The 15,803-nt window shown below is 40.1% G+C and overlaps 1 protein-coding gene across 4 annotated transcripts in view; it reads right to left on the reverse strand.

The window, feature by feature from the left end:
• Positions 1 to 15,803, reverse strand: part of plekhg4b (pleckstrin homology domain containing, family G (with RhoGef domain) member 4B) — a 40,510-nt gene that overhangs the window by 16,136 nt on the left and 8,571 nt on the right. For 3 of the 4 annotated variants that reach the window (XM_082550902.1, XM_082550900.1, XM_082550899.1), the window contains exons 2-3: positions 4,772 to 4,969; positions 2,625 to 3,858 (exon numbers count right to left, since the gene is read on the reverse strand). In XM_082550902.1, coding sequence (XP_082407028.1) covers positions 2,625 to 3,858; positions 4,772 to 4,969 — 1,432 coding nt within the window. Of the gene's footprint in view, positions 1 to 2,624; positions 3,859 to 4,771; positions 4,970 to 12,093; positions 12,334 to 15,803 lie in introns of those variants that run through there. The other variant, XM_082550901.1, reaches the window with a different exon arrangement.

Here is a 15,803-nt window from a genome sequence, read left to right on the forward strand (position 1 = left end):
CTGTTATAACCAGTCCTGCTGCAGGCTGTTATTGCAAAACCACCATCTAGCTATTAAGAGGTTTTCATAACCTCAGGGTGTATTATTTGATTAGTGACATGATGATTTAACCATCGGTAAACCAAACCTGTTAAAACTGAGATGTTTCAGATTCTGTCAGATTTTTGAAAATGCCTGTGCAGTTTTCTAGTACAGAGGCATTTCTCAGAGATTTATCACAGATTAAATCACCATTTGTTATACTAGTAATGGTCTATACTATTTTTGACCAGCATTTGAGTCTCTAAACTTATACTGCTTCTTTCAACTAAGAAAAATTGATAAAAACCAAACAAACCCCAAAACTAAACAAAACTAAACAAACAAACCTGTATTGTCAGTCAATAACTTTTTACTACACGCTGTCTCCCTCACATATCTTTATGTGGAATTCTACCCAGCCCATCCTCCTCGTTAACAAACAAAAAAAAGCAGCTAGCGATGACATATCAACACTGTTTCTTTCCTTCCACCACTTGCTTCCACTTAAACTTAGAATTCATTTTAAAGTTTTATTAATCACAGCGTACTTACCTGCATGCACGTAATTACCATGCACGTACTTGCCTGCATGGCAAGGACTTGCCCATTCAGGTAGGTACATACATGTATGAACTTTTGCTTGCATGTATGTCAGGATTTTTACGCTACACTTGGTGTGGATTTTATCCTGACTGTGAAACACTTTTTAATTGTGTCTTTTAAAAACTACAAATAAATTACTTTTACGATTTTATTAGTGAGTATGTACTACAGCACCACCACAAGCCTGGGGTTAACACAATTTAAAGTGTCAGTGTTCACAGTAATGAAGGAAAATATGCAACTACAATACATCCTTAGTGTAGTAATAAATAAGCAAAAAGTCCCACTCTCTGGACTTCTTGTGTCATAGAGATTGTTTACAAAATAATCCAGATAATGCTAATGATGTTACAAATGACCTTCTTATAGACTCTGATGGTAGACACATCTGTCTTCTTGTCTTGTTAGAACAGCATTTGATATTGCTGATCACAAGGTTTTCCTACGGAGATTAGAAGACACTAATATTAAAGGAATCATAGACTCCATATTAGATAGACTCCTCTTTGTACAGGTAAACGCACGGGTTTTTCATGTGTGAAATGTATTTATGGAGTTCCACAGAGTTCTGTGCTGGGACCACTACTTTTTACATTATACATGCTTCCCTTAGGCAACATTATTAGAAAACAGTGCATATACTTGCAGCCCAGATGAAACGAGATGATACAAATCAATTAGTTAAAAGACATACCAGCCTGTATGTAATTTTCTTTCTTGTTACATTTGGTCCTAAAAATCTTAGAAGCACGGTGCCCAGCTTACTCTGGATGGCATAACCTCTATTAACACCTTATTTACTATTTTAAAACAAATATGTAGGACTGCCTTCTTTTATCTGCACAACATTTGCAAAATTAGAAACATCCTGTCTCATTCATTACTTCTAGGCTGATAATTATAATTCATTCTTATCAGGTAGTTCTAAAAGTTCCCTAAAAGCATTCAGTTTATCTGGAACATTGCAGTAAGAGTACTAAAAAGATGAGAAAGAGAGCATATTTCTCCAATATTAGCCTATTTTCATCGACTCCCTGTATTTAAAATCCTTCTCCTGATATATGAGGTCTTGAATGATCAGGCAGCACCATATCTTAAAGACTGCACTCTTACTTCACTCTCAGACTTGTACTTCTTAAGAGTTTCTAAAAGTAGAATTGGAGGCAGACCCTTCAGTGCCGAGTTTAAATTTGTGAGACAGACACCCCCTCTCTACATTATCAATACTTTCCTTTTTGATAAAGCTTATAGTTAGGGCTGGATCAGGTGACCCTGAACCATCTCTTTGTTATTCTACTATAGACTCAAACTGTTGAAGCACTCTGTGTGAGGCGCTTTTCTTAGTATGTTTTGTCCTGTCTCCTTATGTTCTTCTTTTTCTTTTCTCTTTCCTCTCATCCCCCAACTGGTTGCAGCAGATGGCTGCCCCTCCCCGAGCTTAGTTCTACTGGAACTTTTTTTATTTTTTGTTAAAAAGGAGTTTTTTCTTCTTACTGTTACAAAGTCCTGTGCTGATAGTGGGGGTGGACGTAGCTTGTTTGTTGGGTTTTCTCAAGGATACTGTATGGTCACCTTACAGTATAAATTGAGTTTAATTAATGCTCCTGATATTTATGTATGTTTATCAGGTGTAAATAGGTATTTTAGCCATTTGGTTCGTTCATTCCTGTTTCTTGAGAAATTTCTTAAGTACCCGCTAAATGAATTGCAGCAATTTTGCCATAATAGGATTTTCAGGACATGAGCCACCAACTGGCTCCTGTGTCTTTACATTTGGCTAGGATCAATTAATTGCTAGGTTTGCTGTGTTCATGACATTACTGATCATAATCGTGATTATATATAATGACTACATTTCAAATACTGCACTTGAAATTTACTTGAAAAGCATAAAAAAACATTTATAAGCAAATGTTCTTTATGTATTGGTGCAAAAAATGACCAACATTTATGACTTTAAGTGTAATTTTTGTGCACCGAGGTTTAACATCAGGACTTACCCGACTCATCCTTGCTGTTTCTCCTCTCAATTCCAGGAATTATGGCCTCCACATCCAGCTTTCCGAAACGAAAAGCATAGTTTAGTTTTTTGGGTGAAATTCCGGCTGATCCTCCAGAAGAAGATCGTTCCCGGTGGCCTTTAACCTGGCCTGCTTTGTTAGTCCTCTCCAGTGACTTGGAGCGCCTTTCTGCTCGTCTCTCAGCACTCCGCAAACCTCTCTGTAAGTAAAGTAAAGGTGTGCTGGGTCTGGAGTCATCACTGCTGAGCCATCCCCGGCTACCTAACCTCCGCGATGAATGTTCTCTGGAGGAGGTCTGTGTGTCGGGACTGTTACCCGGTGTCACAGTTCTCTCTCTTAGGGTAGCACTATGCTCTGAGCTCTCCTCCAAGATGGATTCAGAGCTCGACCCAAGGGTCATGGGATTCTGTAGTGCTTCCATGTAAGATTTTCTGAAAAGTCTCCTGGTCTCAAAAGTTGCAGAGTCTCTGTGGAGACGGCGCCGAGGGCCTGGGTTACTGAGGTCTGTGCTGAAAGAGAGCATCTTGGACCCCAGTCCTCCCTCTCTTGCACTGCTGTCCTCACCGCCCTTTCCTGTACCACACTCCTCAGTGAGACTTTTTATTTTAATCTTGGGTATAGCATTGTCAGCTGTGCTGGTGCTATGGCTCTCACTGCTAGAGTCCATGCGGTTTCTGTTCGGGGAGTTGGGCTCAGAGAAAATGGAGTCAGCTCCCTGAGAGTGCAGGGACTCTCTGGAGCTGCGATGGCTGTCCAGAGTCCCCGTAGATCCGCTGGTGCTGCAAGTGCTGAGATGGGCACGGAAACCACCTCGGCTGCAGTGCGCTTGCATTATAGCGTCTGCTGTGTTGCTGACAAAGAGTGGGTTGACCACGTTCTTCCACGGTGTCCTGAACACAGCCGTACCAGTGGTAAGCAGACAGTTCTGTAGCGGATGCAGGTTTCGGTCACGTGTTACATTCTGTAAGAACTCAGCTGTGAAGATGCTGCCGTACATGCTCTCTGAAATAGGGATTTCTGCAATGGCCTGCCCACTGATCGACAAACATTTTATCACTAGCTTGGCAGCCTTGCGTCCTAAAGGAACAATTTGTAGGTAGAAATCTCCTTGCTTTAATCTGACTTTATGCAGAGGTGCAAGCTGCAGGACAACTTTCTCATGGATGCAAAGAGGCCATCCCTCATGATAAAAGAGCAAGCCTCTGAACTTTACCTGTGAAGAGAAAGAGAAGTCAGTCAGTACTCCCGTAAAACATTGTTATCATATATGTGAGTCATGCCTCAGCTGTGGTACGACTTGGATCATTTCAACTGACATCTGCAAAGCAGTATTTAAACACATGTTTAGCTGTAATGGAGAGGCAAGGTGTTTTCATGGGGTGCACTGAGTGAATCACTGTCAGCTAAAGACGAAAACCTGTCTGATCAGGCCCGTTTTCACAGCAACCACAACACAAATCCGTGTTGTGACAGCATGAAACCCTAAGAGCAAAAACACGGTGCTCAAGGGTTGGCTTTTTTCATCTCTTATGAATGTCATGGCAAAGGCTGAGGATGTGATCTTCCTCCGAAGCCTCTCATATTGCCTACATTACAAAGACTCTCATGCACAGCAAGCTGTTCTCAGGGGCTAGGCTTAGATGAAACTATTGCTCTGTGGCTATCGTCACAGTGTAATCACCAGAGAGATGAATGCAGAGGAATAAAGTTTCAGTGCTTTGGTGGTAGGGCCCTAACCCACAGCAATCAAAGCTTTTGAGAGAGAATATTGAATTTCATGCTGGACCCTAGAGTCCATGGCTCCCTCTCAAGCACTCCACAGTTTCCCTGTGTTTCGCTATTCAGAGAATGATGGCTGCTTTTCAGCTTGTTGCCTGTTTCCGGAACAATAATCAACTCTGTTTCAGTCTCACTTTTCCCACTCAGGAAAAATATTCACACTCAGCAGAACTGTTCACAGTTTAACTTCTAGTTGTTTATCTCTTTCCAGACAGTGAGATAGTTTTGGTTTCTTTTCTTAAATCCCCATGTCCTCTCTCTATATTTCTATCCATCTTCTCTTCCAAACACAGACATTCTTGGTTTCCTCAATTTAACCTCAGATACCATTACTATCAAGCACTCACACAGGTTTCTTTCTGTATGATCTGTAGGATCCTCTTGGCAGGAAGCAAGAAGTCGATGAGGCAGCGGAGTCCGTCTCCACGATATTGCCTCTCCACCACGCTGAACAGCTGCCAGAGGACGGTGACAGCAGTGGCACTGAAGGGACGGTACAGGGCAGACAAAGTGCTCTGGATACAGTTGTCCAAAGACTCAGCGTCCTGAGAAAAACAAGAGATGGGTACATTAACATATAAGCAGATGTGAGTCTAAATAAGTGGCTTCCAGTCTTTTTGACATGGAGATTTTGAGATTTATTTTTTTAATGAATTGCCAATTTTTCCTTTTCCAGTTGTAAAAGCAAGAATTGAATAAAAGCAACAGTCTGACAATTTTGTGCCTCAGTGCTGTGTAAAGGAGTTTTCAGATTTTTGAAGTTTCCTGGATTTTACAAGAAAAGGAGAAGAGACAAACATTTCATAGTAAGATGCAGAGGTGGGACCAAGTCATTGTTTTGCAAGTCTCAAGTAAGTCTCAAGTCTTTATCCTCAAGTCTCAAGTCAAGTCTCAAGTAATGTCAGGCAAGTCAGAGTCGAGTCTCAAGTCACTGGTGTAAAAGTCCGAGTCAAGTCACAAGTCTGAAACTTTGAATTTCAAGTCCTTTCGAGTCTTTAAAAAAAAAAAACGAAAAAAGAATGTTGCAGTTATGCTAAATGTAAATATTAGACCATGTAATTTTTTAATCTGTGTTTTTCTCAACACATGACAAAATAGTGAACTTAGAAAATATACACAAATTGTGAAATTGCACCTCTTTAAAATGCAGCTCAATTAAACCTAGCTCCAAGAATAATTTTCACCGACAGTTCTGAGATAAGCTGCATGTTATTCTTGGATGCGGTTGTAGGACCGGTGTTGTGCCAAAAAGTGATTGTCTGCCAAAAACTGATTTCCAGTGTTTCTGTGTATTTTTTATGTGTAATATCTTTACGTATGTTCGTAAATAGACTTCGGTGAACAGGGGATACAAAGGGGTTACATAAAGAATTAAAAAATTATCTGTTTTTTAAGTATCTTTACAACTTGTACTTACATTATAACCATATCTGGTCCTTTATCCCCACTTAACATATTTTTACAGAACTATTGTAATATTTGCTGCCATTTCTGCTGTGCTCTTGGCCAACTTACTCTTACAAAATACATTTTTAATGTTAATGAGATTTTTTTTACTGCATAAATAAAGGTTATATAAAAGTCGCTGCCAAAAACTGATTGCGGCTTGTATCTTGCTACACGAATGTTGTTTGTGGCTCAAGATGACTTTATGTCATCCATAAGGGATGCATTTGACATATGTTTAACATATTATAGCCCAACAAGTTACTTATAGCACTTTAAATATGAGCAATCGCTTTTTGGCAAATACCGGAAATCAGTTTTTGGCAGACAATCACTTTTTGGCACAACACCGGCTTTAAAATCGCATGACAAAAATATCATACATATTAAAAAAAACTGTATCACCAACGTAGCCTGGAAAACATTTGCTAGTTAGATGAAGTCAGCTATCTCATCTTAGCATATTTATATGCATATTTATAATCATACGGTTCTTGGAGTGAGTGCACACACTCATGAAGTTTAGTAACTTCCGGTCACTGCAACAAGCCCAGGTACAGTTTACCGACAGATGGGTGCAGGACCTTGAAATGCACCGTGTAGAACGAAAGACCATCGTACGTATCATAAGTTTACCAGTCTCACAAATCGTCGTCATAAATACACATTCGTTAACCGTTTATTAATAGGACCTTTGAGCTCAACGGTAATTAATTAGTAGTGGAAATAATTTCTGGTACCCATCACAGAAATGTAGCAGTGACAATAATACTGTATGCTGTAATCGTACTGGGCAATTAGTGATACAAAAAACCTGTTTTATCCTGTGAATAAAAGTATATGTTTTTGTCAATGTACCATAATAACAGAAGCGAAACGCAATATTGTGTCAGGACAATTCACTATTTATGCACAATAAACAAAGGAGCATAGCGCGACAATTTCTGTTCAGTGCCAGACTTGCTTGTAACCTATATCACCAATTATGTTATGAAAATGACGTATTAAGTACTAAAAGACACTGACCTTCGTGTAAATGCTTGGAGCAGACTAACCTGTGAGCTGGAGTGTTCTGGGACGTTATATTTGATCTTTGAATGGCTGCAATCCAGGCCATCCGTCGCGTCTTTGTTACTTTGGAAACATGGCTCGAACAATTTCTCTTCAACGACCAACCGATCTCTTTACCCGTCGGCTTCCCGTGGCTGTCATGCGACCGGCTATTGCAGTTAATAATACAACGGCTTCTTGACATTTTTGTGTTTCTTTTTATCGCTGTGTGACTGATTTCAATTGAAAGCCTGCGTGCGCTAGTACCGCTTGCCACGAGTTCCCAGAATCCTTTGCGGTTCTACCCGTGAATGACGTCACATTTTCAATCTCTATATAATATGCATGTTAAATTTTATATTTGGGGTAAAATATCAAGTCTTTTCAAGTAAACCGGTTCAAGTCCAATTCAAGTCCCAAGTCATTGGTGTAAAAGTCCAAGTCAAGTCACAAGTCTTAGAACATTATTTCAAGTCAAGTCTAAAGTCATAAAATTAATGACTCGAGTCTGACTCGAGTCCAAGTCATGTGACTCGAGTTCACACCTCTGGTAAGATGTTTCTTGGAGTCACAGGTTAGCAACTCCTAGTCCAGACAGCTTGTAACGAATTCCTTGAAATGCATGCAACGAAAATCAAATAAAAGCTATCTGTGCACAGTATACAAATATATAACTAGATAAACATATGCATGCAGGCTCCCATTTAGCCAGACTGTCAGGAAGTTTGAACATGACAGGGAATATCAGGCATCCCGGCAGAGGGGAAACACCTGGTTACTATGACGTCACCTTCAGCTAACACAAACAGGCAAACTGGAAAGTCCAAACTGGACTCCAGTTGCGATCAGGACGGTGGAACATGACCTTCCAACAGCATCCGTGTTGCCACATAGTATGATTTGACCCCTACATGACCCGGGCCACCGCCATTGGTCCCCCAAACTGCATGTCCAACACAGTTTGTCTGATGATGAGGACAGGATATTTGGGATTACAACAGATCTGAATGAGGATGACCTGTAGTAGTAGCCGGAGTCATGGTTCAAGCTATGACCTTCCTCTGTTCTGTCGGTGCCAAGGCCAAACATCACTCCACTATGTGTCCTTCCTGAATGGAACATAGCCGTGGAATAGAGACATCTGTCTCTCATGATAAGCGCACAGATAAATAGCAATGTCAGGAAATGTCTCACATATAACAACTTTGGGTGACACTTTATAATACAGCCCACGACTAAGGGTATAATAGTCCTGTATGAACTTATTTGAAATGTTTACCAACAAATATTTAAAGGTAGGTACACATTTATATATAAAATTTATGTTTTTTTAACAATATAAATATTATAAGTATCGTTCTCCCTTTTAAACTTAAAAGAAACAAATTATAGACCTGTGTATATACAGTAAAGTAAATTTATTTACTTAAGTTTACTTTACTGTATTTCTCCTTTTACAATCACTGTTCAAATATAACTTTCAAAATGAGTAAATTAAAACAAAAATGCATTTATATGATGGAACAAAGACTCGAATAAATAAACAGAAATATATAATTAGAATTAATTCAATCAAAATTGAACACCAAAGAATTGACCCTATAAAGTGGGGAAATTGAATCGTATAAAATCCATCATGCACATTGACATAATAAATATTAAATGATGATATTAAAAAAAGATGTTTAAAAAAAAAGGAAATTACTCTTAAAATTACTCATGAATGATGTAAAATTACTTATACATTAATTTAAATTTACTAACACAATTTCTAATGACACAATTTAGTTATAGTATAATTCTTTTTTCCTGCAAAGACCTGCCTTTTCACGCCTTTATTCTAAAGTACCTAGCTGTAAGTATATAACTACACTGTAATTACAAGTAAAATACATTGAAATTCCAGTTCGTTACAGGCGAATTACACCCTCAGTAGGGGGCTGTATAATAAAGTGTTACCACTTTGCAAGATGTTGACCAACACAGGGCTTTAATATGCAGCTCCTCGATGCATTTTGCTACTTTCAGTTGAATCTCTATGCGACATTTGCATGTAAATAGAAGCTGCCAACAAATCAAGAGATCGCCTTTACTCTATTGAGTTTTGGTGGTCAGACAGCCCATGTTTCACCCTTTGTAGGATCTGTCTTGTTGATCTAAGCAGTGCAGCACCATCAATTAGAGGAGAGTGAGTACAGTTGAGCGCATTCGTACACATGCCACGACTCTACTACAAGGCGCTCATTGTGCACTCCGCCTCTCTAAGTGGTATGTGCAGTACAGTGTCGGTGGCCTGAAACAAAACACCCACTTCCATTAGCAGTCAGCTTGCTTTAGCGAGACAAAAACTTTTCTGGGCATTAGTCACTGTTGCGCTCAGGAGGAGAGGAGTAACATGGAGTTTTATTGGAGGAGAGCTAACAATGGGAGGAAAGCCTCAGCCGCATAGTTCGGACACACCAGCAAGTTTCAATTCAGGTTCCTAAGGCAGAAAAACAAGGGTAGTGACAGACGCAGTGTTTTGAAGAACAATTAGCCAACATTACAATTCAAAGGCTAGACATCGTGTTGCGCAGGAGCGGCTGTCTATGTAATCCAGTGCTACAGTATGGATACAAAAAACCCGCACTAAAAATAACAACAGATGGGTAATCCATTGTTTACACTCAGAGTAGTGACGCATGTAAATAAAATCCTACCTATGGTAAGAGACACAGAACTTCCCACTGGCATGAAAAAAATGGAAGCTTTTCATTAAGTGTCACCTGTCTAGCACGAGATATATTTGCACGTCTCAGCAGAGTGACCAAGTTTAACCACCAGCGCTGAGCCTCCCATCCGCTCTGAGCCACACAGGAATGCAGTGTATATAGCTGTGTATGTCTAGCTTCAGAGCTTCAGGCAGGACAAGAGCAAATTGGGAAGTCCCAACCTCTCTGATGCCTGATCTTTCTAATGGGCTGCTTGTTTGATGGCAGACTGAGGTGGTAATTAATGGCTTTAAAGCTCAAGGTGGGACACTTTTGTCTGTGCCATCAGTAAACAAGCTGTCAAAAAGGTGATCAGAGCAAATGGGATGGTTAAACATTAAAGGGTTTTGTCTCTTGATGAAAAAAGCAAACCCAGAGGATTGATCCTGGTTATGTTTGACCTTTTCTGTTTTGTTAACCCCCCTCCTTTTTTATAAAGTTAAAGATATACGGATGGTGGTGAAATGCTTGATTAGTTGGTGATTCCTCTATTGCAACGCTTAATGAAATCATGTGTCAAGACTGAAAAGTCGGGCAAATAAGGAAAGAAGTGTATCAAAACCAAAAGAAAAAGTGAGAGACACAGAAGCAAACACGAGGTGGTCACTGACACATTTAGTGGGTCAGGGACACAAAAGACGCTGCCTGCCAGGACTCCAGTGGAGCATGAAGCCACCAGGGGAGTGTAACAGGAGAGCCCTGGAGCCCCCACAGAGGCTGCTCGCTAACCAACCTGCTAACAGCCTCAAAGGCAGCGGGACGACAAAGGCCACAGGTTGCTCAGACCTGCCCCGCTGCCAGGTGCCAGGATGCCAACAAAAGAGTCTAGTGAGACCTCCCCATTAAGCCCGCAGTAAGTTTCAGCTTTTGATCTGTACCAATAGAAATCCTATCTCATGAGAGAACGACAGTAAGAGGAGAGATGCTGGGATGTGTGGTCAGGCAAAAGGTGCACGCTGTACTCTGAATACATTTAAAAGCCACATTTTCTGATTATGTCAAGGAGCCATAACAAAGTCAATGAGGTTACTTGAGATCGCTGTTAGTTTGAAATACGGCCCTTAACGAGGAGCTTAAGACATGTAATTACACATCAAACTGTACACACAAACGCCACACTCTCTGTGTACAAGACACAGCACACGCTTCGAGAAATAAAAGCATAATCATACTAATGCTGTGGTCCGTAAGAAGATTAGCTGTTGCTGCAAATTGTAGCGTTGTTATCTTAGCAGATAACCCGGCGAGACAAAAGGATTGTGTGATGAACACAGATAGGTGTGAGAGGTGAGGCGATAAACTGGACCACCCACATACCCACAGCCAAAAGTACTACTTTTACAGTAAAGAAAGTAGGGGTGTTTCTGTCAGATTACATTCAACGTATTTTTTAATCTGGGTCAGTAAGTCGTATTATTTTGATTTATTTTTAAAAAAAAATTTAATAAGACCGACAAAAACTACCACTACTGATGGATTAAAGAGTAATTTTCACATATTCCCACAGTGTTTATGGAAAAGACTCACTTTATACCACCGGAAAGCGACTAATGACTTTGCTTCAGGATGTAAACAGCACCGCAGGCTTGTTGTTCTGCCAGTGTGTATGAAACACTGAATCTCACACATTTAAATATTATGTTCAATTCAATAAAACTCATTAATGAAGACAAAATAGTGAATGGAGGTCCTTCAGCCAATCAGGGCAGTGATAAGTAGTGACAACAGAGACAAAGGAGCCTGACAAAGTCTGTTGATACCTCTGCAGGGTAAATATAGAGTGGGTGCATTCCATTATAAGTGGGAGGTTGATAAAGATATCAGAGAGGATACAAACTTGTGTATCTCAGTGACTCCCAGAAATAATAGTCTGTTTATCATATCTTGCTTTCTCCTTTTCCCCCTACAGATAAAAGTCCACGTTTCTAATTTCTAATCATCATCAACACGCACACGATCTATAACTAGTGAAGAAATAAATCTAAAACGCTCATCTTTTACAACTGCACAACAAAAGTAATGATACAGACAGGCCGTGCAAAAGGAATTCATCACCCTTTAAAGTGAACAGAGCGCTACAAACAAACAAGTCCATGTTATATTCCCTTAAAGGAGAAATGAGCCGCTGGATATATGTGCATATCGAGCAATAACATAATCCCGATCATCGTTCGTGTCGTCCTCCCTTTTCTTCTAACACCATGCATGCATGAAAAGCTTCCTGCTGTGTTTTGACTACACAGCGACAAGTCAAAATATCAGCCATCTCTGAACAGTGACATCAAAAACATCTACTGCCATAATACAGAAACACACACGCAATAAAGTGGCTGAAAAAAAAAGGCAAAACAAAGTTCAAGCATGTGCAAAAACTTCCAGAGAGTCACCGAAATCCTGTAATTAAACACATTTCAAGCTCGTACCTTTATACACAGGTAGTTGTCACAGCTCCGTGATTTTGCTCTGGAGTGCATTTTGCCCAAAGGAAGCATTTAGCCACCAGAGAAACAATTCCAAAATTCAATAAATCACGTGTCTCCAAACTCCAGGTGAAAGACTTTTGTAATCCACACTGTGAGTGTAATAAGTCATTGCTGTGGTATCAGTGGGTCCGGCACCATTTCTCTCCCCTGTCTCTCTCCTTTTCTCTATGCTGTGGTGTCTGTAGCTGGAGTAGACTAAACTTCAGAGCGTGAGAGAGGCAGTGCGCGGGCTTCCCCGTCACTCACCCTCCCTTCCTCCAACATAACCTCCCCCGCCCTGCTGCTTGCTTTTCTAATGAAGCTCCATCCAGCTGGACAAATGCACACTCCTGCAACTTCAAGCTCATCATTCATAAAAAAAAAAAGACGGGGAAAAAAAGAAAAAAGACACGTACACACTACCTGACCCGCACACCCCGACTGCCGTGAGCCCCAGCACTCCACCCAGCAGGCATCAGACGTTGACTAACTCCTCTCTGCCCTCCCTGACCCTCTACACCCCTACCTCCACCAGCTCCCCTCTACCCCTCTTGCCCACAATGGTCTCTCTTTGTCCTGACAATACAAATGGACTAGGGTTTCAGCTTATTCTGCTGCTTTTCAAAAGAAAAAAAGAAAGGAAGACATCAGCATAGGATTGGTTGGCTCAGGTCACTCATTACAATGGCATTCCTCTTAAATATTGTCAGGGGACTGCCCTATCCTTTAACTGACTCACAAACCAATGACATATGGAGACATCCTCCCGCTACAGAAGCCAGATATAACTTCTTTATAATGACTCTAAAAATGTTTTGAATTATTAAAATAGGTTTTACCTGATTCCATAATGAGGAATTGTGACAAGCACTGCAAAATATCCCTCTCTTTGACACACAAGCATCAGAGGTGAGCATATTTTTACAGGAAGAATGCAACAAAATGATATGTTTGCTAGCTGTGAATGGTAGCTCCTTCCCATTTTTTCCTAAACACAGGAAGTCCTTGTTCGGAGGAACGACATGCTCTGTAAGAATACACACTCTGTGTGAAAAAGATCACATTAGGTCAGTCTGTGCAAACAGGGAAGGTAGTGACGACGGGTAATTGAGTTTGCTTTATTTTTAGAGAGAGAGGCGCTGGAGTCTCATCAGATGTCATTAAAGGCAGACATCACAATGACCTGAGAGGCACAAAAAGACACATCAGTGTGGGCACATTCAAACACACACACATGGTTACTCTCATGTTGACACTGATACTACGAGACATTTATACTTTGGTGTAGCGCATTTCTGGGAAATGAAACAAAGAGAGCAGATACTGTTATGCACTCGGTCTACATTTAGTCTTAGTCTTATAGCTACTGTATAATCTTCTGTGTAAGCAGAAGAAGACATACCTCACATATGCACTCTGCAAATACACACTCCTCTCTCTCCTACTCGTGTGTGTGCTTGGACTTAACCTATAATTTCTGCTGCCTTGCCTTTCCACTGGGCTGGTTTCAGTAGGTCAGAGTACAGATTTTCTTCTTTTATGTCTCTCCACTTTTGTCGTTTTCCTTCTTTTTAATTCATAGTTATCCCATTGAGTTAAAGTTGCTTCACATAGGCAACAAAGTAGGTCAAGTTATATATATATATATATATATATATATATATATATATATATATATACACACTACATGTTTACAAAAAAGAAACATTGTTTAGCTACGACAGTAGTAAATTCAAGTTAATTCAGAGCTGCCTTGGCAGGTGTCCACTGTGTTTGTGTCTCTAAAACATGTTTATTAGATTTTCAGCACTGAGTGACATTAAATTTGGTTTAATTTCTTTTTATAAAACTGGCAGTGGAGTAATCAGCAGCTCTAATCTTTTTATGGCTCCAGCAGATCAGAATTTTCATGGTGTACAAATACAGGGATTCACACAATATAAAACAGGCTGCATACAGACACTTTAGTAGTATTTCTACTACACGCACCTCATCCTGCTTTGTCGTATTTTTACTCTACATAGGGATACTGTTTACAAAAATGAGCTGGAATAAGCTCCAGCCCCCGAGCTCAGGATGCTGATTTGGATACGTGGTTAAGAAGGTCTAAGAAAAAAGGGAAATGAATATCAGGTTGTGCTCATTAAGATTTGAAAATAGTGAGTGACACTATAAATTTGTCATGAAACTGTGTACTGAGGCCATAAATAAAGGGAAACATAGCATCCTTTTTCATAGACTTCAGCGCAATAGGATGTCTTTTTGCAGCCCTTTTTGAGAGTCTCCCCCTGCTGGACCTTGAGAATAATACATGTTTAATGCACCTTTCCATTCGCTTCATTTTTGAGACCTGGAATCTAGCTTTTATACATACAGTTTTATAGGTCTTTTATTATGCGATAGAGAAGACTTCATCTGTCTACATTCTGCATTCATACATATCCTTTTTGGGATTGTGGACAAATGTCTCATCTGTGGCCACAAAAAGAGACATCAATGCAGCCCTGCTGCACTGCTATAAACAATAAATAAAATGCACTCTACAGCCAAAATGTATATTTACATGCAGGGTGATTTATTCCACAGTGCTGATGACCTTATTCTAAAGACAACAGCACATCCATCTGTGAGCTCTATTTCCCTGTATGTACAGTGTTTTGATTCACATCAAGATAGCAGTTAAGTTCAAGTCAGTAGTGCATGTTTGCACAACTACATAAATAAAACTTTTCCTGTTGTTTTTCCGTGGGCAACCATCAGGTTTTAAAATAGCCTTATTTACGCAGGCTTCTGGTAAACTACATTTATGTGATCTGAAAAGGCAGATATGGTCAGTCCCAGGGGTTGGTACGCAATCAGATAAACCTATCAAGGGAGCAAATTAGTAAGATGACACAAGAGCTGGAGTTTCATCATTTTTCATCATCATATCTTACAGTTTTTGAAAAGATGAAAACAGAAGACAGATTTAAGGGGAGGGTGAACGCAGAAGATGTTTGGATAAAGATTGAAATATTTTCATGGCTCTGCATTAGATGAGCATAAACACACACAGGCAAAGTGCACACGCAAACGCTCGACATAAGGCAAAAGTCAAAAGTAACTCAAGTGCATGCCCTGTTGCTGATAGACGAGCGGTCATTGTAATGAAATCGCACACACAGAGACACACACACACGCACACACACCAAACTGTGGAATGTGACACCTTGATCCTACCTCACTTCATACCAAAACCACACAGGCCACCAACAGCTGTCATGAAATCTTAAAACTTCACCCTTTTTCCATCCTCATAAAGTCAGGACGGCAACAACTGTGGCAACACATCTTTACAACAGCATAACGCACAGCATCAGTTTAAAATAATGCAGATCTTTGAAACAGCTCAGAGTTTATTAAACTTCTCAAAATGCCAAATAGCAGTGATTTGATATCTGCTAATATCTTGTTTATTCATTCCACAACAATTTAAGATTATTTAAGAAAAGCAGTAAATCTTCTGTCATAACTGAACATTTTTATTATAAAGTCGACGTTCGTATCAGCTCCTTCCAGTCAACTGGCTGATCGATTGGTCTTTGCAGCCTCAGCGTGTTACTGTTAGCCCAAAGCCCTTGCTTGCAGCAAAAGTCTCAGCGTTACACAAAAACAATCCAGAAACACAACAG

The sequence above is a fragment of the Aulonocara stuartgranti genome (assembly GCF_965226115.1).
Source record: "Aulonocara stuartgranti genome assembly, chromosome: 11".
NCBI lineage: Eukaryota > Metazoa > Chordata > Actinopteri > Cichliformes > Cichlidae > Aulonocara > Aulonocara stuartgranti.